Source organism: Oryctolagus cuniculus, chromosome 3 (assembly GCF_051225735.1).
Source record: "Oryctolagus cuniculus isolate XC-2025 breed Fujian yellow rabbit chromosome 3, ASM5122573v1, whole genome shotgun sequence".
Taxonomy (NCBI): Eukaryota; Metazoa; Chordata; class Mammalia; order Lagomorpha; family Leporidae; genus Oryctolagus; species Oryctolagus cuniculus.
In genome coordinates, this window is record NC_142869.1 from 174,013,438 (window position 1) to 174,041,422 (window position 27,985).

At 52.1% G+C, this 27,985-nt stretch overlaps 1 protein-coding gene across 6 annotated transcripts; it reads left to right on the top strand.

Annotated features, from left to right (window-relative positions):
* The first annotated feature begins 2,999 nt into the window (after positions 1-2,999).
* ZNF746 (zinc finger protein 746) lies at positions 3,000-27,386 on the top strand. 6 transcript variants are annotated; one of them, XM_051849841.3, is made up of 7 exons: positions 3,000-3,341; positions 6,157-6,456; positions 6,554-6,680; positions 7,522-7,635; positions 22,924-23,115; positions 23,559-23,684; positions 24,694-27,386. In XM_051849841.3, the coding sequence occupies exons 1-7, from the start codon at positions 3,318-3,320 to the stop codon at positions 25,818-25,820; spliced, it is 2,010 nt and encodes a 669-aa protein (XP_051705801.3). In that variant the 5' UTR covers positions 3,000-3,317; the 3' UTR covers positions 25,821-27,386. The 6 variants fall into 6 exon arrangements, with proteins under 6 accessions (XP_051705801.3, XP_051705802.3, XP_051705803.3 ...); XM_051849842.3 differs by having other exon boundaries at positions 24,697-27,386; XM_051849843.3 differs by having other exon boundaries at positions 3,093-3,341; positions 6,599-6,680.
* The last annotated feature ends 599 nt before the right edge of the window (positions 27,387-27,985 follow it).

A 27,985-nucleotide genomic window follows, 5' to 3' on the forward strand; every position in this document is an offset into this window, starting at 1 on the left:
ATTGCGACCATTTGGAAAGTGAGCCAGCTGATGAAAGACCTCTCTCTCTGCTTCTCTGTAACTCTGCCTTCCAAATAAATGAATAGATCTTTTAAAAATAAATAAAATACCCGTTCTTTAAAATCTAATTTAGATTTTATCTACTCTTTAATGTCTACTCTGTTTAAGAAGAAAAATATATATGTATGTAGCATATTGTGCCCATATTTTCTTATCAACTGTGTGCTAGGAAGTTTGCTGGTTTTAGGAACACAAAGATGAGTAAGTCATGATCCTTCCCCAAGAGATTATCTTGTCCAAAGGGCCAGAGTAGGTAATAGAACATATATTGGAAGAGGTCCATGAAATTCAGAGGTCTCTCACACTTTCTCAAAGCTCCCTTTGAAAGAAAGTGACCCAAGCTAATCCTTTCTGCATAAAGTTGCTCATAGTTGTTGTCAAGTACAGAATCAGCCTAACACTGCCCTACTGGCCTCCACCCCCCTCAGGGGACCATGGCTTTCAACTCTGCACCGAAGGGGCACTCCCTATTGGGTAGTAAGATCCAACCCAATTAGACCCTCTCTCCAGGAAAGAACTCTTAGCAGAGACACACAGATGGTCACTTAAGCCTCGTCCTCTATGAGACGGTCAATACACCAATTATGGAAGCACTGAGAACCCACAGGCTGTATTACCATGGAGATAGCATCCCTGTTTCCTTGAACAGGAATCAGCCCCTTCCCAAGGTAGTCTGGAGCAGCTCTTTCAGGAAACAGCAGAGGGATCGTCATGAGAACACAAGCATATTAGCATGCACAGTGACCTGCAATAGCCCACAGCAAGAGCAGAGGCTGTGGTCTTCAACTGGGTCCAGTATCAAGGCAAGTTAGAGGTGGAGGAAGGCCAGACCAGGGATATTTACAGAATGACCTAGTACAATCTCTGCTTTACACAGAGGCTGGAGGCTGACTGACTTGTCCAAGGACCTCAACCAGTAAATGGCAGAACTTCCGGGTCTCTCAACTGCCCAGACCTGGTCACAGCGCCCCAGGGCACTCCTCTTAGCCTACAAAAGGCTTAGGCGTGTCCTGATGTCCTTGACTTCACAGGGAAGCTCAGGACGCTTATGTTTGTGCTCTGTGCCTACTTTTACATTTGTAATTGTGTCAGTTTTTCCTAGATAGTATTCCCCCAAATTACACAAACTTCAGACCAACAAATAATGGGCCCACCACTGGCAGAAGGGATATGTTACTTGGGAGGGAGAAGAATCATGTGGGAAAATGTCTAAAGGAATAAAAGAGGAAGCAGACCTGGGGTGGGGGTAGGGGGTAGGGGTAGGGGGTAGGGGAGAGATCCAGGAACATTCTGCCATGGTCCATGCATGACCAGGTCACCTTTGCCCTCCCTGGTACTTAAACTAAAAGGCAAAATGAAGCCAGGAGCTCTAAGCAGGATATCTCTATGTCCTTTCGTTTGAGCAGCAATCCCTGAACGTCGGGTTAACACGGATGGCAAAAGCCAAGTCAGGGGCAGGGAGCAGGCCTCATGGAATAGTCTCGGCCACAGCGTCTCCCACCACAGCTCGGGACTGCAGACACAAAAAGGACGTGTCCCGGCTGATCCTCCGGCTGGCTGTCCGCTGGACCCAGGCTATGGGAGAGAAGGCAGCCAGGCCTGGCAGGCCCAACAGTCTGGACCCAGGGTGCTAGCCAGCTTCCCCAGGGGGAAGTCACCCTAGCAGAATTCTGAGCGGTAATTCGTCTTTGTAACCACAGGGGGGCCCCATTCCAGGCTCTTCCATCTGCCAGTTCCGGTTCAGGAGTTTTACCTTTTATTCTGTCCTTGTTTAAAAATAATGTCTTTTGATGATACTTTTTATTCTCCCCTTGAGACTTTCCTTTTAATAAAGCTGTTTCTATTGACACATAGTAACTGAAATATTTATGGGGTACAGGGTGACATTTCAGTGTATACAGTGTGTAACAGCGAAGCAACCGGCCTATCATCTCGGAAATGTATCCTTTGTGTTGGGAACATTGAAAACCCTTTGCACAAGATATTTTGAAATACTCCACTAATCGTGCTCTAGAACATTAGAAGTTATTGCTCGTATCCTCCTGCAGTGCCCCTCAACCATCCTCTCTCCATCCCCCCCTTCCCGCCCACCTCGCTCCCCACCTCAGGTAACCACTCCTCAGCTCCCCTCGGACGAGATCATCGTTTTAGCTCCCACATAGGAGCGAGAGAACGTGCAGTATTTGTCTTTCTGTATCTACCATCAAAATCCTACTCCTGTTACTACAAGATAAAGCAGAAGTTAGAAAATGAACGGAAACATCCCGCGGGCTCCTATTAAAGAACACTAGAGTATGTTGATAGGCACGCTTCAGACTAAACACGACATGTACTTGCTACACATGAAGTACATACGTGTTGTCAATAAATACGTATTGATGGTCCTCCTTAACACACAATATACACCATCCCATAGCAAAAAAAAAAAAAGTGCATGTGCAATGGGATTTATTCTGCACAGGCTTCTCCTCAAATATCAAATTCTTCACCGAAATCATTTCAATTGAGGGTACTGTATGCCATTGCTCCTTCCGTGAAAAATAGTCACTCTGACGAATAGGTGACAGAAAATTGCAAGTGGCTGCCTACCCGGATTTTACCGAACTATAATCCTATTGTTGGAAGCATGTATTCATCTCAGGCCAAAGACAGAGCCACAGCTGTCCAAAAACTAAAGCCCAAATCTGCCAGCCCGGGGCCCGAGGCACGCCCGGGCGCCGCGGGGGCGAGCGGGAGGCCTGGCCGCGGGCGGCCACAGGGGCCCGCACACCGCCCCGCAGGCCACCCCGCCCGCCAGCCTGCGCCGCCGGGGCCGGGGGCGCGCCCGGGCCACCGCGGCCGGCGGGGCCGAGGCAGCGGCGCAGCGGGCGCGCGGCCGTCGGGGACCGGGCGGTGCGGCCCCGGCTCCGGGGCGGGGCGGGGTGGGGCCGCGGGCGGGCGGGCGGGCGGGCGCCGCGCTGCCGTTCGCCTCTCGGGCTGCAGGTGGGGCTGTGCGGCCGCGCTGCCTCCAGGAAGCCTCACGGGCCTTCGTCGGCCGGGCCGCGGCGCCGGCTCCCAGGATGCAGTGTGGACGGGCCGGGCGCTGACGGCGGCGGCGCGTCTGCGGGCGGAGCGGCGGCGGGCCGGCCACCGAGGAGGCGGCGGCGGGGCAGGCAGGGCCGCGCCGGAGCCGCCTGCGGAGAGGACCCGGCGGCCGGGCCTGCGCGCGGCGGCGGCGGCGGCGACTTCCTCCGGGCCGGGCCGGACAGCGCAGGGCCATGGCCGAGGCGGCCGCGGCTCCGGTAAGAGCGGGCGCCGCGCGCACGGGCCTGGGGACCCCGGGCGGCCCGGGCCCGGCGCACGGCGCCGCAGGCCCCGGGGAGGAGCTCCGGGGGCCGGAGCGGGCCGCTGGGCCTGGCGCTCGAGCGAGCGGCTCGCGGGGTCCGCCGGGGCCTACGGCGCCCGCGGTCGGGCCCCCCACTCCGGGCCGAGCCGGAGCGCGGGCGGAACGGCCGGCCCCGCGCCGGAGGCCGCCCCGCGCCGAGTTCCCCTCGCCCCGCGGGGCTGCTCGGCCGCGCCGCAGCCGCTGCCCTGCGTCTGCGCGCCCCCACCCGCAGCTCCTTTCTCTGCCGAGCTTCCCTCCCCCAGCTCCCCCCAGCGGCCTGGTGGCACCTGGGAGGTGTCCGGCTTCCTTTCCGCACACCCCGAGCCGCGCTGCGTGCTCCGCCTGTCCGGGTGGGCGCCGAGGGCACTCGCCGCCGTTGGCAGAGCCCGGCGCCGCGCTCAGCCCGGTGTAGCCATTATCTTGTCCTCACAGCCAACCTGCGGGGTAGGTACTGCTAATACAAAAGGAATACCGGAGGCCTAGAGAAGTCCGCCTGCCCGGGATGGCACGGCGAGGAAGTGCGGAAGACACAGGGGCTGTGATGGTGGGGAAGCAGACAGGTACCCTGGCTGGGATCGTGCGAGACGCGGCGAGCGCTGGCGTGGAGCTGGAAGCCGGGGGTGCCCGCACACTCGCGCTCGCCCTTCCTGGCGCGGCACTCGGCTTCTGCGATTCGAGCGGGGCTCTCCCGGAAGGCTAGGGCTGCATCAAGCTGAGCTCGACGGGTGGAGCTCTTCAGGGAGTGAGGCAGAAAGATGGGACAGCGCAGGGCATGAACCAGACCGGAAGGCGACCGTGGGCTTGGGGAAGACGACTTTGGCAGGGGGCCGAATGCCTGCTCCCGGTGCTGTGGGTGGGGAGCCCAGCAGGGATTCCCTGCCCAGCTGCTGCAGCCGCTGAGTGTCCGCTCCCCTGCGGAGCATCCCCGCACAGTGCCACAAAGCCCTCAGGTAGGGCTTCCTGCACCGTTACAGTGGTAAGAGAAGTGCCTGTTGTTCAGGCGCTATAGACTAGTATCTTAGTCAAGGAGGAGTTTGTGCGGGTGCCCTCTGCATCGCAAAGGTTGTGGGGTGGGGGCGGGTAGGATTCTCAGGGGTGAGGAGCTGGGTGGTGAACTTTCGGAACCTGGGGTTGTATGGCAGAGATTTGGCCTGCGGGAGGACGAGCAGAGGGGGAAAGGTGGCCGTCAGGAGAAGGTGGACTCACAGGAGCCCAGAGGGTGCCAGCCTGCTACAGTAGGGAAAGGCGCCAGGGCCAGACCACCTGCTCCACACCCATCAGTGTTTCCCCTGGAGACAGCTCTCTGCCTGGCCCAAACCGCCCATCCTAGACCCAGCTGGAGTCCTACCTCCTTCAGGTCCCTCTACAACGGGGCAGGGAACGGAAGGCTGGCTGCATCCTTTGGTCTGGCCCTGCCAAGGCAACCACAGGCAAGACTTGAAATTCAATACATCTATGGCAGGCTTAAATTTTCAGTTGATAATTGTGTATGGCCTGCAAGTGATGTTATAAATATCCACATGGCCTTGGCAGGAAAAGGGTTTCCCACACCTGCTCCACAACCATAGACTCTCTTAAGCTCTGTCCTGGACAGGTTTTTTTTCCCCTGCCTGTGCCCAAACTCCTTTTGTCTCCGTTTCCTAAGGTGTCCATGCACATTGTAGTTCTCAGTGACTTTCTCTAAATGAATGCACACTGGTTCCTAGTAGTCACTTTATTTTGCAAGTAGTCACCAGCCTTTTGCTTAGGAGTGATTCCCCAGAATATTAAAAAGGAACCATCGCCGCCACCACCACCCCCACCCCCATCCACCTGCCCAGTCCCTGTAGGAGAAGGCCAGTACCAGGACCTCCTCTCTGCCCCATAGGTCCCAGCTGCAGATGCATGTTAGGCACTCCCCACCCAGAGTAAGATGGGCACTTTCTTCCCTGTTCCCAAGTGCTGGCCACCCAAGGCGCCCTGTGGCTATTGCCAATCACCAGGAAGCATCAGGTGTTCTGGTGCTTGCCTCGTATATGAAAGTGCAGCTCCTCGCCAGGCTGATCCTGGTGCAGCCACAAAAGTGCCTGAGACCAGCGTTTTTACCTTGGGAGGGGTGGGAATTGGGAAAGAAAAAGAATCTCTGGATGGTTGACATATTAAAAAAATAAATAAATAAATGAGTAACACTCAGCTCTTTAAGCTAGTAGCTAGTGGAGCTTTCAGCTTGTCAGGAGGAGACGAAGTTGCATTGCCCTAGGGTCGTTAGGTTTTTCTGTTTATGGAAAGGGGAGGTGAGATGCTTTGGAGGAAACAGCAAGACTCTCATCTGTGCCGTTTCAGTGAAAAAGCTGTTTATTTTTGCCAGGTCGTCACGCGATCAGGACGGGAAGGCAGCCTGGCTGGGGTAGATCAGCGGGTTTCCATTTCTCCATGAAAATGCCCCCGCAGTGCTAAGTCACTGTTTATGTAGCAAAATTGTACCCGGTGCTTCCCAGGCATCAAGCACTGAGCTGTGAACAGAGCAGTGCGGCTCCAGGTTAGCAGGTGCCTAGGTAGGAGTCTGCACAGTGCGCTGGAAGTGCCTAGGTCTAGCAGAGTTATCCCCAGACACAGGCCGCCAGGCTGAGATCCGGAGCCCAGCGCAGGCTCTCCCGTCCCACCCCGGCTCCCCCACGCCCAGGGGAGACAGACCGAAGAATCACGGTGGATGCTATAGGTGATAGCTGCTTTCTTTTTCTTTTTTCCTGAAGATTTCTCCGTGGACAATGGCGGCTACGATTCAGGCCATGGAGAGGAAGATTGAATCGCAGGCAGCTCGCTTGCTGTCCCTAGAAGGTCGGACCGGCATGGCCGAGAAGAAGCTGGCCGACTGCGAGAAGACGGCCGTGGAGTTCGGCAGCCAGCTGGAGGGCAAGTGGGCCGTGCTGGGCACCCTGCTGCAGGAGTACGGGCTGCTGCAGCGGCGCCTGGAGAACGTGGAGAACCTGCTGCGTAACAGGAACTTCTGGATCCTGCGGCTGCCCCCGGGCAGCAAGGGGGAGGTCCCCAAGGTAGCCCGTGGGTGCCCGGGGGTGCCCGGGGGTGGGGGAGCCCGAGGAGCCGCGCCTGTCAGTGTTGGGCGAGTGAGTGTGACCCTTGTGGTTCCAGGTGCCCGTGACCTTTGATGACGTGGCCGTGTATTTCTCTGAGCAGGAGTGGGGCAAGCTGGAGGACTGGCAGAAGGAGCTGTACAAGCACGTGATGAGGGGCAACTACGAGACGCTGGTCTCCCTGGGTAAGGCCCGACGCTCACTTTTCTGCTGCATGGGCTTTTGCGAGTCCTCAGACCCCTGCCTTCATGCAGGCTGTTTTGACCCCAGCAAGAGGTGAATCATTAGAAACTTTTCCCTTGCAGGGAGTTTGCTCCTCCTGCTACCAGGGATGAGCCCTGGGGACGCCAGCTTGCGTAGGTGGGGCCCCTCTGCCAGCCAGGCCCGGAGCATGGCTGTGTCTGTACTCGTGGAGACTTGGAGTGGAGAAGTTCCTACGTCTCCAGGATGCAGTGCGTCAGTGACCCCACGTTTAGGCAAGACTGTTCAGCCGTCTCCCATGGAGATGTGTGGCCTTTAGGTGGGTCAGCAGAACATGGCCAGACTGGGCTGCAGGCAGTGGGCATTTTCTTCCTGGTCCAGAGCTTTGCCTTCCCAGATGCTGCTGACCTGTGACGCTGCCCAAGTGTGACCCCAGGACAGGAAGGCGTGTTTAGTGGGCATGGGGGCGGAGCAGGCCTGACGGTTTGTTCTGGTTTGCAGAAGCACACTGCTGCTCCGTGTGGAGGCTGTCCCAGTGCTCCTCAGGGTTTGGCCCCCACAGTGCTTGTTGGGCTGGGGAGGCCGTCCTGTGTACCGCAGGATTGTCAGCAGCCAGGAGTCCCTCTCCCCCAGTCCCTAGCCCTGACAGGTTGTCTCCGGAATTTGCTGAATGTCACCCCAGGGAACAGAGTTGCCAATGGCTGAGAACCACTGCCCGGCACTAACCGAGAAATTGAGTTTATAGAACGACCTTGGCTCTCCTGGCTGCCTGTCCCCAGCTCTCCCTGGAACACGGCCAAAGCTAGCCCTCCTGTCTTTCCCCAGACTATGCCATCTCCAAGCCGGAGGTTCTCTCCCAGATTGAACAAGGGAAGGAGCCATGCACCTGGCGGCGCACTGGCCCCAAGATTCCGGATGTTCCTGTGGACCCAAGCCCAGGTGAGGGGTTGAGAGAAGCCAGGGAGACTCCAGGGGATCCATCCAGTGGGAACAGGAAGCAGAGGGCCAGGTGCGATGTTTCTCCCCTGCCCCGGGAGCGCCAAGGAGAAACTCCCAACTCACTCGTTAAATCTCAGTGCTTTACAGTGAGTTGTAACCTCCAGCCTGTTGAGCCAGCACTCCAGGAGCCAGTCCTTGCTGAGGTAGAAAGGACACGCAGCAAACCCAGTCTAGGAAGGAGACGGCCTTGGCCACAGGGTTAGGACAAGAGAGAGGGAGGCACTGACAGGGAAGGTGGGAGAGTATGGCAGGCAAAATTTAGTTCGTTCATAATTTTATGAAGCATCAGCCCTGCCTCCATCCAAGAAGCAAATTTCCCGTAAGCCCATTAGCACTTGCAGAGCGCAAGCCCACTGGTCGCTGTGTGGTTCAGTGATGAGAACCGGAGATTTACTGAGGGTGCGTCTGGGCCCAGGTGCCAGGGTGGAGCCAGTCGGCACCTTTGGAAGTCAAGCAGAGGTCAAGTAGGCACAAGAAGGGGAGACTTTGCCAGGTTGCAGGGTGAATGACAGTCTCATTTGACTGGGGAGACCCCGGCTCTTCCAGGCTTGACCCCTGCCACCTCCAGTAGGCTCCCCTGGGTTTCCCTTCCCCCCAACACCTGTGTTACTCACTCGTGTGTGATGAAACCCATGTCCATTTCGTTCACGTACTCACCAGCTTAGCCCAGGAGAGTGCTGAGAGCTGGAGGACAGACATGACGAGAACATGGTCTGCCTGGAAAGAGGCGTGTGACACAGGGGCTTCCAGCTTCTTAACCTGGGCGGGAAGCTCAGGGTGGGCTGCTTCAGCTGTATTTACAGGATTCAGTGGGCATGGGTAAGGGCCTGGAACCACGCTGGTCATTGGTGAGACCCCACCAGCACTCAGAGTCGCCGCCGTGCACCTCGGGTCATCAGCAGGAGTCCCACGTGGCTCCCCTGTCTCCCCTGTCCACTGCTGTCTGTGCAGCCAGACGCAGCTCAGCCCTCATGCCCACTTGGTTCCTTCCCTCCTGCGTCAGACCATCCTCCTCCAGTGCTTTCCGGGGTCTCCCGTGCTCAGCCAGCCCCTGGGATCTGTGTGTTCCACCCACTCCTGCACCATCTGAGCCCTGGCTCTCCCTGAGGCCCTGGTTCCCCGTGGCGCTCTTTTGCCCACACCCAGCGACCCCAGGTTTGCTGGGAGCAGTACCCTTGCTCACAGGCAGTGCTAGGCCCCTCTCTGCCCACCCCCAAGGCCATCCTGTCTCTGGAGATGGCTGTGCACCCCTTCTCCATCTCCATTCCCCACACGCCCTCCAGCTGCCTTCTGTCCTTCCAGTTCTCTGCACATCTGTGCACGGTCCCTCCAGGCCTCCACCCTGCTCCCCAGGCCCTCATGCCCGGGTGTCTGCTGTTGACCCCACCGAGGGAGCCCTTTAAAACACATGTCCAGGGAGGGCATCTGGCACAGCAGTTAGACGCCGCTTGGGATGCCTGCATCCCATGTTAGAGCGCCTGGGTCCGAATCCCAGCTCCACTCCCGATTCCAGCGCCCTGCAAGCACAGACTCTGGGGGGCAGCCGGTGATGGCTCAAGTACTTGGGTCTCTGCCGCCCACATGGGAGGTGCAGGTGGAGTTCCTGGCGCCTGGCTTTGGCCTGACCCAGCTCCTCTTGTGGGTATTTGGGGAGTGAACCAGTAGATGGGAGGAGATATTCATTCATTCATTCTCTCTCTCTCTCTCTCTCTCTTTCTCTCTCTCTCTGTCTGTCTGTCTCTCTTTCTCCCTGCCTTTTAAATAAGGAAAAATAAATAAAGCGGTTTTTTTTAATTTAGAAGATTGCACATCTTGTCTTCCCGTCTGAGCCACATAGCCCGTAGCCAGGCTGCAGGCCTGCCCTGCCCACGTCTGCACGGTCAGGCCCTCTGCCAGAGCGCTCCTCGAGTAGTTCTGGCTCAGTTCATGGCCTCCTTTGGGCCTTTGCTTAGACAGCACTCCCCCAGTCACCCTCCCTCATCCAGGATTTCCACTTTCCTCTCCTGGTTTGATTGGTTCATTTCAGATACTGTCATCTGTTTTACACACACGTTATTTATAGATTCATTGCATTGGGGTGTAAATCTCAAAAGGACAAAAATGTTTATCTTTTTTTACTCATAGACTCATTTAGTCACCTAGAGTACTGCGTAGCACCAAGTAGGAATTTTCTATGTATTTGTTGAATGTACTGTTTCATAATTTAAAGCGTGTTGTCAAAGGGTGTGTGTGACATTTAACTCCTACTTTGGATCTCCTAGTCCCATTCTGCCTTAGGGTGACAACTTGTCCTGAAGTTGATATATTATCCTTTCTATCCACATTTTAAATATCAACTGTGTGCATATGTAGCCATAAACAGGATATAATGCAGTCTTATGCTTTGAAAAATCACGTAAATAAATATCATTGTATTTATCACTCATTCTGCATTTCAGAATTATGCAGGTTGATCTGTATAGAGCAAGCTTTTTTTTTTTCTTTTAACACATTAAGCACTTGAACAGATGCAACTATATTATAATTTAGTTTCCATTATTCCATTGATTTGCACCTAAGCGATTTGTGGCTCTTTATTATCACAAGTGACACTGCTGTAGCATCTTTATGTGTCTCGGTGTCCGTGTGCTGTTTCCTCAGGGAGCGGGCCAGGGTGCTGTGCTGTTTTCACCTCTGTCATTGCCAGTCTCTCTCCCAGTGGTTACTGCCAGTAGATATCAAGTACCTGTTTGCCCACTTTTCATAATGAAACTTTTGCCAGTCTGGATGGAAGCTTCTTTGTGTGCTTGAATAAGATGTTACAGTTTTCTCCTTAGAGTTGTTTCTATTGTAAAATTCTTTTCCTATGTTTGTTTGATTTCCTCTCCTGTGATTCTTTTTTTTTTTTTCTTAAGATTTATTTACTTGATAGGCAGAATGACAGAGAGAGCAAGCGTGAACAGTTAATTGATCGCTCCTCCATCTGCTGGCTCACTCCCTAAATGGCTGCAACAGCCTGGGCCAGTCCAGAGCCAGGAACCAAGAACTCCGTCTGGGTCTCCCACATGGGTGGTGGGGGCCCAAGCCCCCAGGCCAACTTCTGCTGCCTTCCCAGGTGCACTAGCAGGAAGCTGGATCGAGAGCAGAGCAGCTGGGACTTGAGGTGGTACTCTGACAGGGGGATGCCGCCATTGCAAGCGGCGGCTTCACCTGCTGTGCCACAGTGCCAGCCCCTGAATCTTTTTCTGTTTTCCTACTGAGTTGTCTTTCATTTTCTCATTGATTGAAGACTTCTGGATCCATATCTAGAACAAATACCTGTTACTTTCATTACAAGCATCTTCTCCCAGGGTGTGGTAGGTCTTCTAACTTTGTAGTTCTTTTATGGAAGGTTTTATTGTCAGGCAGACATACCAGTCTGCCCCTTTATGATCTGTGCTTTTACTGTCATAGATATTGCTTGCCTGCCTGCCTCACTCAAGGTCAGAAGGGTATTCTCTTATATATTTTTTTATTTATTTGAAAGGCAGATTTACACAGAGAGAAGGAGAGAGAGAAAGGTCTTCCATCTGCGGGTTCACTCCCCAAATGGCTGCAATGGCTGGAGCTGCGCCAATCCGAAGCTAGGAGCCAGGAGCTTCTTCCAGGTCTCCCATGTGGGTGCAGGGGCCCAAGGACTTGGGCCATCTTCCACTGCTTTCCCAGGCCGTAGCAGAGAGCTGGATTGGATGTGGAGCAGTCGGGACTCGAACCAGCACCCATATGGGATGCCAGGATTGCAGGAAGCAGCTTTACCCACTATGCCACAGTGCTGACCCCTCTTATATTTTCTTATAAAAGTTTTAAAGTTTGACTTTTCACATTTAGTCCATCTAGCATTAATATTTATATAAACTGCAAGGGAGGATTTAATTATTTCCCCACAGAGACATCTGATTTTCCAGCAGAGTCCTCCCCACTGATATGCGCCACCAGCTCCGTGGTGAACTGCTTTCCGTGTGTGGAGAGGCTGTTTCTGGGCTCTGATTCTGTTGTGTGGATCTCACACCCTCTGTGCCAATCCTCTGTTCTTTTAGCTGCATAGTTAAGTCTTGACAGCTAGTAAAACAAACCTTCCCTGCTGGTTCTTCAAAAATTTTTAGCTTTTCTTCTCTCTTTGTTCTGCTATATGAATTTTAGAATCTTTAGGTTGCATTTCTAAGAAAACGTGGTTGGAAGTTTACTTTATGATTTCTGGAGAATCGTCCTCATTACTGCGTTGAGCCTTTCTGTCCATGGGAAGACTCACTGGAGGCTGCTTTGTGTGCTTGAATAAGATTTTACAGTTTTCTCCTGAGAATTGTTTCTATTGTAAATGGGATTTTTGGAATTAGGTGCCTGTTGTAAATAGTTACTACTGGTATATAGGTATATTGTTGACTTTTTTTTTTTTTTTTTAAGATTTACGTATGGGGCCGGCACTGTAGCAAAGTGGGCAAAGCCACCGCCTGTAGTGCCTGGCATCTCGTGTGGGCACTGGTTGGAGTCCCTGCTGCTCCACTTCCAATCCAGCTCTCTGCTAATGTGCCTGAGAAAACAGCAGAAGATGGCCCAAGTCCTTGGGCCCCTGGACCCGTGTGGAAGACCCCGGTGAAGCTTCTGGTTACTGGCTTTGGATCTGCCAAGCTCTGCCAGTTGCGGCCATTTGGGGAGTGAATTGGCAGATGAAGTCCTCTATCTCTGCCTCTGCCTCTCTCTAACTCTGCTTCCCAAATACATAAATACATCTTTTAAAAAGATTCAATCATCTATTTAAAAAAAAAAAATAAGGCGGTTTATTTATTGACTTGAGAGGCATAGTTGCAGCCAGAGGGACAGAGAAAAAGAGGTCTTTCATCTGCTGTTTCACTCCCCAAATGGCTGAAATGGCCGAGACAGACCCATTCTGAAGCCAGGAGCCAGGAGCTCCTCCTGGGTCTCCCAAGCGGATGCAGGGGCCAAAGCTCCCTGCTTTCCCAGGCCATCAGCAAGGAGCTGGATACAAAGTGGAGTAGCCAGGATTCGAACCAGTGCCCATATGGGATGCTGGCACTGCAGGCAGAGACTTAGCCTACTATGTCACAGTGCCTTGAAGATATTCTTAGTTTGAAGACATTTCCTTCTACTTCCGACTAGCCAGAAGTTTTTATTGTGAATGAGAGTTATATTGTATCAAGTGTTTGCAGTTTTTTTAAATACTTTGTTTTATTTCTTTTAAAACATTACTGTTGTGTTATATATTACAACAGGCAAAACACATGCAGAACAAGATTCCTTTAATATGTAGAGATTGTAAACGTTCACGTTCCAGACACCCAGCATGAGAAATGGGTCACAGAAGGTCCTCGGTCGCCCCTTCCTTCCTCTTGTAGATAAACACAATCAGCCCTTTGCTTTACATTTCATTCCCTCTCTATTCCTAAATTCCGTTGTTTGGCTTTACCTGTCTTTGAACATCCTAGCACACGCTTTCTTCTCTCAGTGGCTCTTCTTGGACAGGGTGTGTGTGAGAGCCAGCGGTAGTTCCTTCATGTCCACCATGTTATACTTTGTAGCAGCGCATTCGTTCTTCCTACCCTGGTGGGTGTTGTGTTGTTTCACATGGCTTTTAAGGAAATACTCCTGGGAAAATTCTTGTTCCTGTGTAAAAGTTCCTCTAGGTTCAGACCCAGGAGGGAACTGCTGGGGCTAAGGAGAGGTGCTTGTTTGGCTTCCAAGTGTCTCTGAAGCTGGGGGACCGCCTCGGGGCTTCCTGCTGAACCCCACCCTCCCCAGCCTCAGAACTGCTGTTTTCATTTCTTCCCAACCGGTAGATGTGAAGTGGCTTAAAGTTTGCATGTTCCCGATTGATGATTGGATCCTTTATTTATGGGCCATCTGTTGTTCCTCTTCTGTGGTGTGCCCATTTATGTCTTTTGTCCATTTTTCCTTAGATTCGCAAGAGTTCTTTACATGTTCTGAATGTAAATCTCTCTGTCGCTTCCGTGTGTTGCTGTTATCTTCTCCATTTATGGGATATTTTAAAGATTGGGTGCTTTTCATGGTAGTGTGCTTGGATTTCCTAGTCTTGTCTTTGACGCGCCTTCAACAGGTAAGGAACTTTCCCTCCCTCGAGGTCCTAGAACATACAACACCAGATATTTCCTCTTAAAAGTCTGAAGATTTTGCCATTTACATTTAAATTCATAGTCCGCCGGGTAGGGGCCCGTGGCCCTGTGAGGGGGCCCTGGTTACCGTTCGGTAGCACCGTGTTCTTTTCCTCTGCTATTTCAGGGACACTTGTGGATCGTTTTATCAAGTCTTAAGGAAAACCCAGCCGGGGATGTTTTACCGTGAAGCACCTTGGAGAGTCATGCCCTTCATCAGTAGCCTCTTCCGGCACTTGGCAGGGCCCAGAAGCCTCCGCGAACTTTGACCATTTTCTACCAGAAAGCTCCCTCATGTTTTCTTGTTAGGTGTGGTCCCAGGTTCCGTATTGTTGTGTTTTAATCACTCCTGTCAGGGGTATCTTTTTTCCTCCACATTTTCTAATTGTCGCTGACGTACGTTGGAGCCTTGGGGGCAGTGAGCCCGTGAACGCCTGCCCCTTTCCTGGACGGGAGCTTGGTTTGGAGACTGTTCCAGTCTCTGCCCTTTGCACACCGCGTGGGATGTCCCTCGCTGGAGCTGGCTGAGCAGAGTCCTTGGGCTGCTGCCTCCAGGGTCGGCAGCTGCTGCTCTGCTGGGGACAGGTCTGTCTGTACAGTAGCTAACTTTCTGCTTCTGGGGTCAGCATTCAGAATCCCTGTTGCTCACAGATAAAAGCTGCATTCTGAATCGTCAGTAATAAAAGTAGATTAGTCTCACTTGCCTTCCTCATTTGTTTTCTTAAAATTCAGGACTGGAAAGAACATTGGTTATAGATGAGCTCCCTGGACCCCCGACAGTGTGTTGAAGTGTGCTTGTCTTTCAGGTGAAGATTGCTATCCAGGAACCCGGCGAAAATTGTCATTAGTGCTGTAACTTCTCAGAGTCTCAGAAAAGTAGTCACATCACTTATGATTAATAAGAAGTTAGTTCTTCTCAAATCTTTGGGGTTTATTTTTCTCTTGCTTTCTTATGCTGACAGAACTCTCAGAAAATCTTAAATAGAAGTAATATGACAGTTTCTTATTGGTTCATGATTTTAAAGAGAATACTTTTTAACTTTTTCATATTGAGTATAATATTTGCTAAAGGTCTTATTTACAAATACCCTTTAGTAGGCTAAAGTAATTTCCTATATTTCTGGTTGGCTAGGTGTTTCTAACAGGAATGACTGTTGAATTTTAGGAAATATGTTTTTGGTATGTATTGAGATGGTTTTCTCCTCCAACCTGCTACTGTAGTAAATTGTGTTATTTTCTAATGTTGAACCAACCTTGCAATCCTAGAGTAAAGCTAACTTGGTCATAAGCCTTTACGTACATTGCTGGATCTAGCATACTACCTAATTATTTTGTTTAGAATTTTTGAATCTTTGTTCCCGAGTGAAGCAGGCCTGTAATTTTCCTTTGTCAGACTGTCTTTAAGTGGTTGTGGCATTAAAGATAGAAGCTGTGATGTGTTCCTTCTGTTTTCGTTTGCAGGTGGGACTCAAACTGGTGCTCATAGGGGCTGCAGCCTCCCAGGCCTTGGCTGAGCCTGCCGTGCCACAGCGCCAGCTCCTCCTCTTTATCCTCTCAGTCTCCACCACATCCATAACTCTGTTCCCTTCCTCGTTCCTCAGATTGATTATGGTGTTGTCTCCTTTTCTCTTGATTATCTTGCTGAAGATGCTTTGGCTTACTAGTCTCTTCAATGAGCCAACATCTGGCTCTCTGTATTCTTGTATTCTTATTTTCTCTTACGAATTTACTCCTTTTGTTGTGTGTGGGCTTCCTATCATTTTCCTTTTTTAATCTTTAAAGATTTATTTTATTTATTTGGAAAGCAGAGTGACAGAAAAGGAGAGACATGAGAGTGATCCTCCATCTGCTGGTTCACTCCCCAGATGGTCACAACGGCCGAGGCTGGGCCAGGCTGAAGCCGGGAACCTGGAACTCCATCTGGGTCTCCCCCATGGGTACAGGGGCCCAAGCACTTGGGCCATCTTCCACTGCTTTCCCAAATGCATTAGCAAGGAACTAGATTAGAAGTGGACCAACCAGGACTCGAACCAGTACCCACTTGGGATGCCAGCATCACAGGTGGTGGTTTAACCTTTTATGCCACAACACTGGCCCCAATTTACACTATTCTATTAATTTCCTCTCTACTTTTTACAAAGTTTCTTTTTTTTAAAGATTTATTTATTGGCCGGCGCCGCGGCTCAACAGGCTAATACTCCGCTTAGCGGCGTCAGCACACTGGGTTCTAGTCCCGGTCGGGGCGCCGGATTCTGTCCCGGTTGCTCCTCTTCCAGGCCAGCTCTCTGCTGTGGCCAGGGAGTGCAGTGGAGGATGGCCTAAGTGCTTGGGCCCTGCACCCTATGGGAGACCAGGAGAAGCACCTGGCTCCTGCCATCCAATCAGCGCGGTGCGCTAGCCACAGCGCACTGGCCACAGTGGCCTTTGGAGGGTGAACCAACGGTAAAAGGAAGACCTTTCTCTCTCTCTCTCTCTCACTGTCCACTCTGCCTGTCAAAAAAAAATTTATATAAAAAAAAAAGATTTATTTATTTATTTGAAGGCAGAATTACAGAGAGGCAGAGAAAGAGAGACAGACAGACAGACAGACTTCCATCCGCTGGTTCACTCCCCAAGTGGCTGCAAAGGCCAGAGCTGTGCGGATCCAAAGCCAAACCAGGAGCCAGGAGCTTCTTCTGGGTCTCCCACGTGGGTGCAGGACCCCAAGGGCTTGGGCCATCTTCTACTGCTTTCCCAGGCCATAGCAGAGAGCTGGATCAGAAGTGGAGCAGCCAGGACTCAAACCTGCACGCATGTAAAATGCTGGCACTGCCAGTGGTGGATTTACCTGTTACTCCACAGTGCCAGCCCCTTTTACAAGCTTTTGATGTCTTATTTCTTCTTTAAATTTTTTTTTTTTTTAGGATTTATTCAATTTTGTTTGAAATTCAGAGTTACACAAAGAGAGGAGAGGCAGAGAGAGAGAGGTCTTCCCTCCGATAGTTCACTCCTCAACTGGCCACAGTGGCCAGAGCTGTGCCAATCAGGAGCCAGGAGCTTCCTCTGGGTCTCCCACGTGAGTGCAGGGGCCCAAGGACTTGGGCCATCTTCTACTGCTTTCCCAGGCCATAGCAGAGAGCTAGACGGAAGTGGAGCAGCCAGGTCTTGAATTGGCGCCCATATGGGATGCGGGTGCTTCAGGCCAGGGCGTTAACCCACTGTGGCACAGCACCGGCCCCTCTTCTTTAATATCTTGCATTCACTACTTAGCCCACTAATTTCTGACCTTTTTTCTCTTTTTTTAACATAAATAATACAAAGCTATAAAATGCCTTCCTTCCAGTTCTGTCCCAGTTGTTCCTCTTCCAGTCCAGCTCTCTGCTGTAGCCCAGGAAGGCAGTGGAGGATGGCCCAAGTCCTTGGGCCCTGCACCCGCATGGGAGACCAGGAGGAAACACCTGGCTCCTGGCTTTGGATCGGCGCAGCATGCCGGCCATAGCGGCCATTTGGGGGGTGAACCAACAGAAGGAAGACCTTTCTCTCTGCGTCTCTCTCTCACTGTCTAACTCTGCCTGTCAAAAAAAGAAAGAAAAGAAAAGAAAAGAGAAAAAGGAAGGAAGGAATGTGCTAAGATAAAATCCATACGTGATTTTGAAAACTACAAAAAATAAGATGTAGAAAAAAGAGTGTAAAGTTTTACATTGGTTATGTGTTGAAGTAACATTTTTGATATTCGTGTTAAATAAAGTATACTGTTTAGATTTATTTCAACTGTTTCCTTATGCTTTTCTAATGTGGCTTCTAAAACACTTAAAATTAAGACAGGTATTCCACATTGGATATCCCATTAGGAAACAGTTTTTATCTTCAAGCTATTTTTTTTTTTTAAGATTTTATTTATTTATTTGAATGGTAGTTAAAGACAGTAAGAGGGAGAGACAGAGAGAAAGGTCTTCCATCTGCTGGTTCACTCCCCAAATGGCCACTATAGCCAGAGCTGTACCACTCCGAAGCCAGGAGCCAAGAGCTTCCTCTGGGTCTCCCACGTGGGTGCAGGGGCCCAAGGACTTGGCCATCTTCCACTGCTTTCCCAGGCCATAGCAGAGAGCTGGATCAGAAGTGGAGCAGCCAGGACTTGAACTGGTGCCCATATGGGATGCCGGCACCACAGGCGGAGGATTAACCTGCACCACAGCACCAGCTCCCACACTATTATTTTTAATTACTTGAAAGTTTCACATCAATTTATGTTCTCTTAGGGAAGCTCTTAGAAATTGTTCTTCCTTCAGAAGTTATATTTTCTGTGTCTGATGCTAGTGAACTTTCAGCATGTGTTTGTGTGTGAGTTTATCTGAAGTATCTTTATTCTCTTCCTGCGTTTGAAAGGTGGAATTCCAGTTGGACTGTTATTTTCTCTTAGCCTTTAAAAATCATCCACCCTCCCTCTGGCTCCTGCTGCTGTGGAGAAGCCGGCCGTCAGTGCAGGCACCATCCCTGTAGGCAGTCTCTCTTTCCTCTGTCTGCAGTAGGCCTGTGTCGGCAGTGGCCTACCGTTTACTGCTGTGTCTGGGTGTGGACTCCTTTCCCTCTATCCTGCCTCAGGTACTGAAGCTTGGGGAAGTCTGCTGGCCTTTCTCTTTGAGAATTGTCTGAGCCCCGTTCTCTAGGCCTTCGCTCTGGAACTTCCTCAAACCTCTGTCGTATTTTCAGTTTTACTTCGAGTCTGAATACTTTCTTCTGATCTGGCTTCTAGTTAGCCCACCATTCTCTGTGTCATTGTTTCCATTCCTTGGATTTTTCCATTTCACTGATTTTATTTTTTATTTATTTATTTTTTTTGACAGGCAGAGTGGACAGTGAGAGAGAGAGAGAGAGAAAGGTCTTCCTTTGCCGTTGGTTCACCCTCCAATGGCTGCCACAGCCAGTACGCTGCGGCCGGTGCACCGCGCTGATCCGATGACAGGAGCCAGGTACTTATCCTGGTCTCCCATGGGGTGCAGGGCCCAAGCACTTGGGCCATCCTCCACTGCCCTCCCGGGCCACAGCAGAGAGCTGGCCTGGAAGAGGGGCAACCGGACAGAATCCGGCGCCCCGACCGGGACTAGAACCCGGTGTGCCGGTGCCGCTAGGCGGAGGATTAGCCTAGTGAGCCGCAGCACCAGCCACTGATTTTATTTTACAGTTATAAAGTTAGATTTGATTATTTTTCAAAATTTGATTAGCCAGTTTCGATAGTCTCGTTTCTCACATTTTCTCTGCCCCCTTTATTTCTCTAAGTATCTCAAACTTTATGTTCTCTGTCTGGTAATTCCAGCGTCCAGAGTGTCTGCAGGTCAGTTCCCAGGCCGCGGTGCCCACTGACTTTATTGGAAGTGGCTGGTTTTGCTGTGGAGGAGGTGGCAGGGAATTGTGGGCTCGCTGGTTGAACACTTGCCTCTGGGGAATGCGGCGTGTGCCTCTGCTGCTCCCCTGGTGGCAGCACAGACTCAGGCCCTCCTGGCCCCAGATACCCTTGAGTGTCGAGTGCCGGCGTGCGGTGTCAGCTCCATGGGAAGAGTCCTCTGCCCCTGAGCCTCTAGCAAGGTCAGGACAGGTAGTCTCTGTGGGGCAGGTTTATTTATTTATTTACAATTTTTTTTATTTATTTGAGAGAGAGAGAGAGCTTCCATTCATTGGTTCATTCCCCAAATGGCCACGGCAGCCAGGGAAGCCAGGAGCCAGGAGCTTCCTCCTGATTTCCCACCTGGGTGGCAGGGGCCATTCTCTGCTGCTCTCCGAGGTGCCTTAGCAGGGAGGTGGTGAAGCAGTGCCCATGGGGGACGCCAGCATCCCAGGTGGTGGCTTAACCCACTGGGCCACAACGCCAGCCCCACAGGGCAGGTTTTGATTTTGATTTTCGTTGGAAGTTTAGTGCGCCGGGAATATCGCCCTTCCGGGTCGTAGGTTTTCTGCAGTGAGGGATATCTCCAGAGCGAGCTTCTCACACCCCTCTCGCCCAGGCGTGCACAGTGCATTTGGACGCAGGGAGGGCAGGGAGTGGTCTCCAGCTTGCCATCGTTGACTTGGGCTTTCTTAGTCTCCGGCCTCCCTTTGTTTTCCTTACTTTATTTGTAGGTCATCCATGCTTAATTTTTTTTTTAATTAACTTTCTTGAAGGGTTAATTAAAACGTAAAGAGTCCTAACAAATGGTTACACCCATGTGACTGTCACCACAGTCAAGACATTTTCATCAACCCTGAAGATTTTCTTGTGCCCCTTCTCAGGTAACCAGTTGTTGCCTCCACTCCTTCAGCTCTTCCAACCCCAGCAATCATTTCTACTTTTTAGATAAAAATGAATATAAGAAGTTCTACCATTCTTTTCCCCATACCCTGACACCTTGGGGTACTGTCTAGGATATAGGCACCAGTTTTGGAGTTGTATTTGGGGTCTTCAAAAAATTTATGGAAGTTTATATTATGAGAAATCTATGTATGGATATAAAAATTGGGCAGGCATTGTGACTGTGATGTTAAGCCACTATGTGATGCCCACGTCCTAGGTACTCAACTTCCAATGCTGTTTCCTGCTAATGCACCTGAGGGGTTAGCAGATGATGATCCAAGTACCTGGGCCCCTGTTACCCATGCAGGAAACCTGGATGGAGTGCTGGGCTCCTGGCTTTGGCCTGGCAAACCCCTGGCTGTTGTGTCATTTGGGGAATGGAACAGTAGATGGATTATCAATCTCTCTCTCTCTCTTTATCCACCTTTCAAATGGATGAAAATGAACCCTTTTCTTAAATTTTTCAAAAAAAATTTATTTTTTAATTCTATTTTTCCATAAACGTTTTGAACTTCTCAAATTTTAATATGCATCAGAGCCACATTGGGGAGCTTCCTAAAATGCAGATTTGATTCCCAAGTCACACATCAGAAATGCTAGTTCACAAAGAGTACGTTAGAATAAAATATTTCTTTTTATATTTTACCCATCATTTTTATTTTTATTTTTTTGACAGGCAGAGTTAGACAGTGAGAGAGAGAGAGAGACAGAGAGAAAGGTCTTGCTTTCCGTTGGTTCATCCCCCAAACGGTCGATCCGAAGCCAGGATCCAGGTGCTTCCTCCTGGTCTCCCATGCAGGTACAGGACCCAAGCACTTGAGCCATCCTCCACTGCAGTCCCGGGCCACAGCAGAGAGCTGGCCTGGAAGAGGGGCAACCAGTACAGAGTCCGGCGCCCATCATTTTTAGATATTCTATACTGGGAGAATTTTCTGTGTTTCTTTGCAGATGTAGCCAGCTATCTGCCAAAAATAGAAGAGCTCAATGCTGCTTTTATATCTGCTAAGATGATTGTGTTACTTTCACCGTTATTCTATTAATTTTGTGAGTTATATTATTATATTTGCTAGTGCTGACTTATCCTTGAGGTCTTAGGCAAAACCCACCTTCTTTATAATGCATTACTTTTTTTAAATACATTGCTGAAGTTGATTTGTAATTTTTAATTTAGAGTTTTTGCACACCTGTTCATAAATGAGGTCATTTTACAGATTTTTTTTTTCATATACTGTCTCTAGTTTCTGCAATCAAATTAAAGTAACCTCATAAAATAAGTTGACAGATACCTCCCCTCAGCATTTGAGAATATTTTATTATTTTCTGATGACCTAGTTGCCAAAGGAAATCTTTCCATCTGAAATATCCTTCTTTTGTCTTTGGTATCTTTTAAGATTTTCCCTCTGCCTCTGGAATAAATGGGATTTATTCCACTTCATTTAAGTGTTGTCTTGGTTGGTTTACTTTATTTCATTTCCTTCTTGGGTATTAGTGTGTTCTTTTGTACTATGGGCTCATAATGCCTTCGGTTGTGGAAAATTCTAAGCCATTATTTGTTTACCGCTTGTCATTTACTTGTTTCTCTACTCTCTCCTTTCGATATTTCAACCTGGCTGTATTGGAATTTCTCAATCTGTCCTCCATGTTTCTTTTCTGTCCTGTTTTTCATTTCTTTATCTCTCAGTGCTGTGCTTCGGATTATTTTCCCAGATCTGTCTTCCAAGTCACTAATTTTCTCTTCAGCTATTTTCAGTCTGCTGTGAAGCCATCAATCATGTTTTTAATTTGTGTGACTGCTTTTGTCATTTCTAGAATGTCTGTTTAGTTCTTTTTCAAATTTACCTTTTAAAAAATAATTTGCTGTTCTTGCCTTAGAGGTCGTATTCCCTCATTTCATATTTTAGACGTAAGTCACGTATCATTAAGTGTCCTCTTTTCAGCAGTTCTTGCAAGTGCTTTCTGCCATGATTCTCATAGCCTTTTGGTTTGTGGAGTTTTAGTTTTCCTTCTGGTTTTAGTTTGCAGTGGAGCCCCTTGTGGCCTGCCGTGTAGGGGTGCCTTTGTGGGGCAGGTTTGCATTTGCAGTGCTGGGTCCTTCTGAGCTACCATGCTCTCAGCCAGTTTTCCTGTGGATTTTCGGCTTAGCTTCTCCGCACCTGTGTGTAGATGCATTTCATGTGGACATGGGATTCTGATTTCTTGCTTAGCTGTGGGTCCGTGGGCGGCTTCCTGATAGCTGCCCCAGATAGATGTAGTTTGCTAGCCCCTGCTTCACAGACTGGGCATGTCAAGCCACAGGGCTCTTTGCTCCATAGTCCTGAAAGCCTGTATCCCATCCCAGCAGTTGTGTGGGTCATGCACACTCCACTGTAACGCTCGGTTTGGCTTTGCATTTGCTCCTTGATTCTTATATCCAGAATCTTTGTCTTGGGCTCCCTTGAACACCTGTACATAGAGAGAGGGTCTGGGAGGAGGGGCAGCAATGGCGGTTCAGGTTTATCTGGCTTCCCAGTGTTAACAGAAGAGCGGCACTGCCCAGGAGGGCTCAGGCCTCCCGTGGACCAGCAGCCTGTCCCCGAGAGTGTGCATTTCTCAAACAGCCTGTCCCATCCTGCTCATCCCTAATCCAGGAGACCTCACGTTCTGCCTGGAGGCCCTGTGTGCTGAGGCACTCCCTTCCCCAGCTCAGCCCTTTCTCCAGCTGGGGGCGTGTCTGCCCCGGGCCACAGGGCCACAGGGCCACAGGGCCGGGCTGCTGCAGCTCACACACTATCCCTTCCCCAGGCTCGGCTCCCCCGGTTCCTGCCCCTGACCTCTTGATGCAGATCAAGCAGGAGGGTGAGCTCCAGCTGCAGGAGCAGCAGGCCCTGGGCGTGGAGGCCTGGGCAGCCGGGCAGCCTGATATCGGGGAGGAGCCCTGGGGCCTCAGCCAGCTGGACTCCGGAGCAGGAGACATCTCCACAGAGGCTACATCTGGTGAGTACCTGACGTGGGAGCAGACACACCCTGGCAGCGTGTGGGGAGCTGTCCTGGCCAGTGCTGGGCTTTTCCCACCTGGAGGCAGGAGCTACCCCAGAGGACACCTGCTGGGCCTTGGGAGCTCGGCGGTGCTGTCCCCGGGCATTTCTCAGCCCCTCGGTCAGCTACGCGGCCGCCCTTCCTGCCCCCGGCACTGGGCAGTGAGGTCATCAGTGGCCTCCTATTCAGGAGGACTGTGAGTCAGTGGGGGACTTCGGGCCTTCCAGGTGCTTCAGAGGAGGGGCAGAAGGCACTGGGCTCACAGAGGCCGGGTCACTGTGGCCCTTCAGAAAAGTTCCAGTGAGCGAGCGCTCTTGGGGTTTAGCCGTTCTCCTCCCGTGTTTGCCCTCGGCTCCCCGGCCTGCCCCTGACCCATGGCCTCTGATCTCTCTCCATCGCAGGCGTCCATTCCACCTTTTCAACCACTATCCCACCCACGTCCTGGCAGGCAGATCTCCCTCCCCACCATCCCTCCTCTGCGTGCTCGGACGGGACCCTGAAGCTTAACACGGCAGCCTCCACGGAAGGTACAGGGAGCTGGGCGAGGGGGAGGCCGCGGCGGCGGCCGGGGGAAGCCTCGGCCCAGGCACCTGATCACTGGCAAACTGCTCTGACCTTTCAGCCGGCAGGCAGTTGGTCACCTGTGATCATGTCACTCTTCGTCCATTCTGTCCTTTACTCCTGTCTTGGGCTGTCCAGCTTTCAGACCGTTCCTTTGTGGAGCAGTGCTGAGCAGCCTGCTCTGAGAAGCTGGTACCCTTGAAGGAGATGCCTCTTCCCTGGACTAGGCGGCCAGTGGCTGCGGTCCAACGTGGAAGAAAACAAAACCAGATCCACGCCATTCCTTAGTTACTGGCGCAGTACCAAAGACAGGTGTATTAGTGTTCCCTTTACTTACATGGAGAAGGCCGGTTATCTGCTACTTCAAGTAAGAATTCCGGCCATATTTTAGCATCCCCAAAAATGTGCTGCAAGCCAAGATCCCAGAGATTCACGTGCACGTGTAGAAAAGAAAGCACATTCACTTGTGTGTTTATCCTTAGCTAGCGGCCTCCTGGCATGCTAAGATGCTTCGGGACGTGATCTGGCTGATCGGCATACAAGCCTACCAGGCGACATGCACCGACGAGCTGTTCCTGAAGAGCAGTGGGTGCGTGGCCGAGACGCGGCACAGCCTCAGAGCCGTCTTGACCCCACGGCCGTGCTTCTGCCCCTTGGCAACACAGCCATCGGTGGTCAGAACCCATTCTTAGGATAAATTCACAACTAGCACTAAAAGCCATAGTGAAAACAGGCCCTGGGAACAGATGTGACAGGTGTGGGGACACAGCATCCTCTGGGTGTGAGGCAGCCCCCTGACCGTGGGGGGAGAGGGGGTCTTCCTCAGGGCTTTGGTCCTAAGGCTGGGCCTGCGGCACCCAGCATGGTGCCTCCGGGCTGAGTGAGCAGCTATTGTGTGTCCAGGTAAAGCGCCAGACCCTTCGTTCTGTCAGCAGGCAGGGGCCCGAATGATTTCTGCTTTTCTGTTTCCCTCAGCAGATGTAAAAATTGTGATCAAAACAGAAGTCCAGGAAGAGGAGGTGGTGGCCACACCTGTGCACCCTACCGACCTGGAGGCTCACGGGGCCCTGTTCGGACCCGGCCAGGCCACGAGGTTTTTCCCTAGCCCTGTCCAGGAAGGAGCCTGGGAAAGTCAGGGCAGTTCCTTCCCCAGCCAGGACGCCGTGCTGGGGCTGCGGGAGCCCGCCCGGCCCGAGAGGGACATGGGGGAGCTGAGCCCTGCCGTGGCCCAGGAGGACACTGCCCCCGGGGACTGGCTCTTTGGTGGGGTCCGGTGGGGCTGGAACTTCCGGTGTAAGCCTCCAGTGGGCCTGAACCCCAGGACCGGGCCAGAGGGTTTGTCTTACTCCTCCCCGGACAATGGAGAGGCCATCCTGGACCCCAGCCAGGCCCCACGGCCCTTCAACGAGCCCTGTAAATACCCTGGCCGGACAAAAGGCTTCGGCCACAAGCCGGGGCTGAAGAAGCACCCAGCAGCACCCCCCGGGGGCCGGCCCTTCACTTGCGCCACGTGCGGGAAGAGCTTCCAGCTGCAGGTGAGCCTGAGCGCCCACCAGCGCAGCTGCGGCCTGCCGGACGCGGCGGGCTCCGGGGCGGCAGCCTCTTCCGGCGGCGGCGGCGGCGGCGGAGGTGGCGGCGGCGGCGGCGGCGGCGGCGGCGGCGGCGGCGGCAGCGCCCGGGATGGCAGCGCCCTGCGCTGCGGCGAGTGCGGCCGCTGCTTCACGCGGCCCGCGCACCTCATCCGCCACCGCATGCTGCACACGGGCGAGCGGCCCTTCCCCTGCACCGAGTGCGAGAAGCGCTTCACTGAGCGCTCCAAGCTCATCGACCACTACCGAACGCACACGGGCGTGCGGCCGTTCACCTGCACCGTGTGCGGCAAGAGCTTCATCCGGAAGGACCACCTCCGCAAGCACCAGCGCAACCACGCGGCGGGCGCCAAGGCGCCGGCCCGCGGCCAGCCGCTGCCGCCGCTGCCCCCGGGGCCGCCGGACCCCTTCAAGAACCCCGCAGCCAAAGGACCCCTGGCCTCAACAGAGCTTGTGACCGACTGGACTTGTGGCCTAAGTGTCCTGGGACCCGCCGACGGCGCGGACCTGTGAGGCACCCCTCACGCGCCGTGAGCCCCAAATGTAAAAATCCGTCTTGTAGACAGCGGGCGAGGCTGAGCTCGGAGGCGGACGCGGGGTGGGAACCAGATTTCCCAGTTGCAGAACTCATCACTGGAAAACGCCAGACTGTCAGTGCAGCTTCCACCTCCAACCAAGGTAGAATTCTGATTGTGAAACTGAGCACCGTAGAATTTTAAGTAATTTAATTGCAAAACTGGTTTGTTTGTTTTTAATTCTTGAGGGGGAAAGAAAAAAAAGCTGGAAAGTAATAGTAAGCGCGGGTTTGAATCTGTAGCACGCTCTTGGTTTCCAGGGCACCTCCTAGCTGTGTCTTGCTGAGTGACAGGTGAGTACTGGGAAGCCGTCGGCTGGGGAGGGAGGTGCGGAAGGCCCCGGCCCCACTGACTGCTAGGGATGGGTCCCCCCCCCCCCCCCCCAGAGAGCTGAGGCCCTGCTCTGCCAGGGTGGGCGGGTCTGCACATGGGCTGCCACTCGGCAGGAAGGACCCACCCAGGAGCCACTGTTACAACTCCAGCTTGCCTCTTCATCCAGAAAGGAAGGCCCCCTCAACTGCTGGCCATGGTCTGGCCTTTCCCTATGTGGGGCCACCTGGGGTACCTCTCTGAAGGGAACTTGGCCACGGCCCCTGTTGAGTGAGTCCCGGGCTGTAAAGCAGCATTGTCAGAAGCCACAGTGTTGGTCTTGGGAGGGTGAAGAAGCTGAGGCGAGGAGTGGAGCCCGCAGACATCTGGTGGTCACCCCGGAGCCAAGAGCAAAGTGTCGCTGCCACTGCCCACTCCTGCCCTGTGCCTCTGGCGGGATCAGCGCCCTGACTCCAGGAGGTGGGGCAGGCAGGCATTCTTTCCTTTGAGACATGAGAGAGTAAAGGCTCAAAGGGGACCATCTCAGTCTCACTGTGGGTGCACAGTGGGGCACCCGGCGTTGAGAAGGGCCGCAGTGGGATGCGGCTCCTGCCCTTGGAGCATCAGTTTGGGGGAGAAAAGGTTTCCATTTTCGCCCTCTAAAAAGATTGATCCCGCACCTGCATGAGTCAGATCATCAAGCCTCAAAGAAACTTCGGGTGCAGCAGCTGCCTGGCTGCGCCCCAGCTTCCCCGGTGAGTGCACGCACCCCCACACGGGGTACTCGGAAGGCAGCGTGAGAGCTGAGTTCCCAGTCTGCGGCTTGCCCCCAAGCCTGTTCTCTTCAGGCTGGAATGAGAAACAGGCCCAGGTTTCTTGATTCTACCACAGTGCTGTCCCCACCACACGAATACCCATTCCTGTTTTGTTGACTGCCTGTGGCCCTCTCCCAGAGTGAGTACCTCCTCTCCCTGTGGAGGAGAGGCCCTGGCATCCATTTGTTCAGCTCCCTCATGCGTACTTTTATTAGGCAATAGACTAGTTAAGAAAATTGTTTCTATGTACTGTATATTTTGTACCTGTTTACACTTCTAATATTGATATAACTGATATTTTGAAAAACAAATGGACAGAAAACATCTTGTTAAAATAAAACCTAACCAGCACCAAGGCGGTTTGGTGGGTTCCATTCTTAGACCTGTGTCTTTGTTGCTGATGCTTCTAAATACATCCCCCGGGGAGGGGAGTGAGGGGAGGCGGCGATCTGACGGGTCTCCCAGATGGGTGAGGAAAAGTTGGTTGAAGAAGATAGGGAAGGAGGGAAAGAAGCAAAGGAAAGATCACAAAACAAAATGGTGGAGAAATCCACATACATCTATGTTCACTACAAATAAGCTTTGTGGTCGAAAAACAAATTGTCAGATAATAAGACAAAACAAAGATCCAGCTCTTCACTTTGAAGTTTTAGGGGAGGATTCATTGTGGCGTAAACACAAAATAGTTCTCCTCCAGGGACTGCCCTGAAACTGTGCTCTGTCAACCTTTTTTTCTCACTGGCAGTTTGGTGCCTAAATGACATCTTGTCAGAATTCCAACACATGCAGTCACTTTGTGCCGTCGGAGGAGCCTCATTCTACTCTCAGTGGGAACCATATTTGAATTTCAGTGTGAAGCCCCATTCAGAGCCCACGTGCCTGCCACCCCAGCTCCGGCCAGCTCTGTCTGGGGTGCCAGCAGCTTGGCACTGGGTGACATTGAGGTCTGCTCTTCGAATCCTTCCCCGAGAATGTAGCC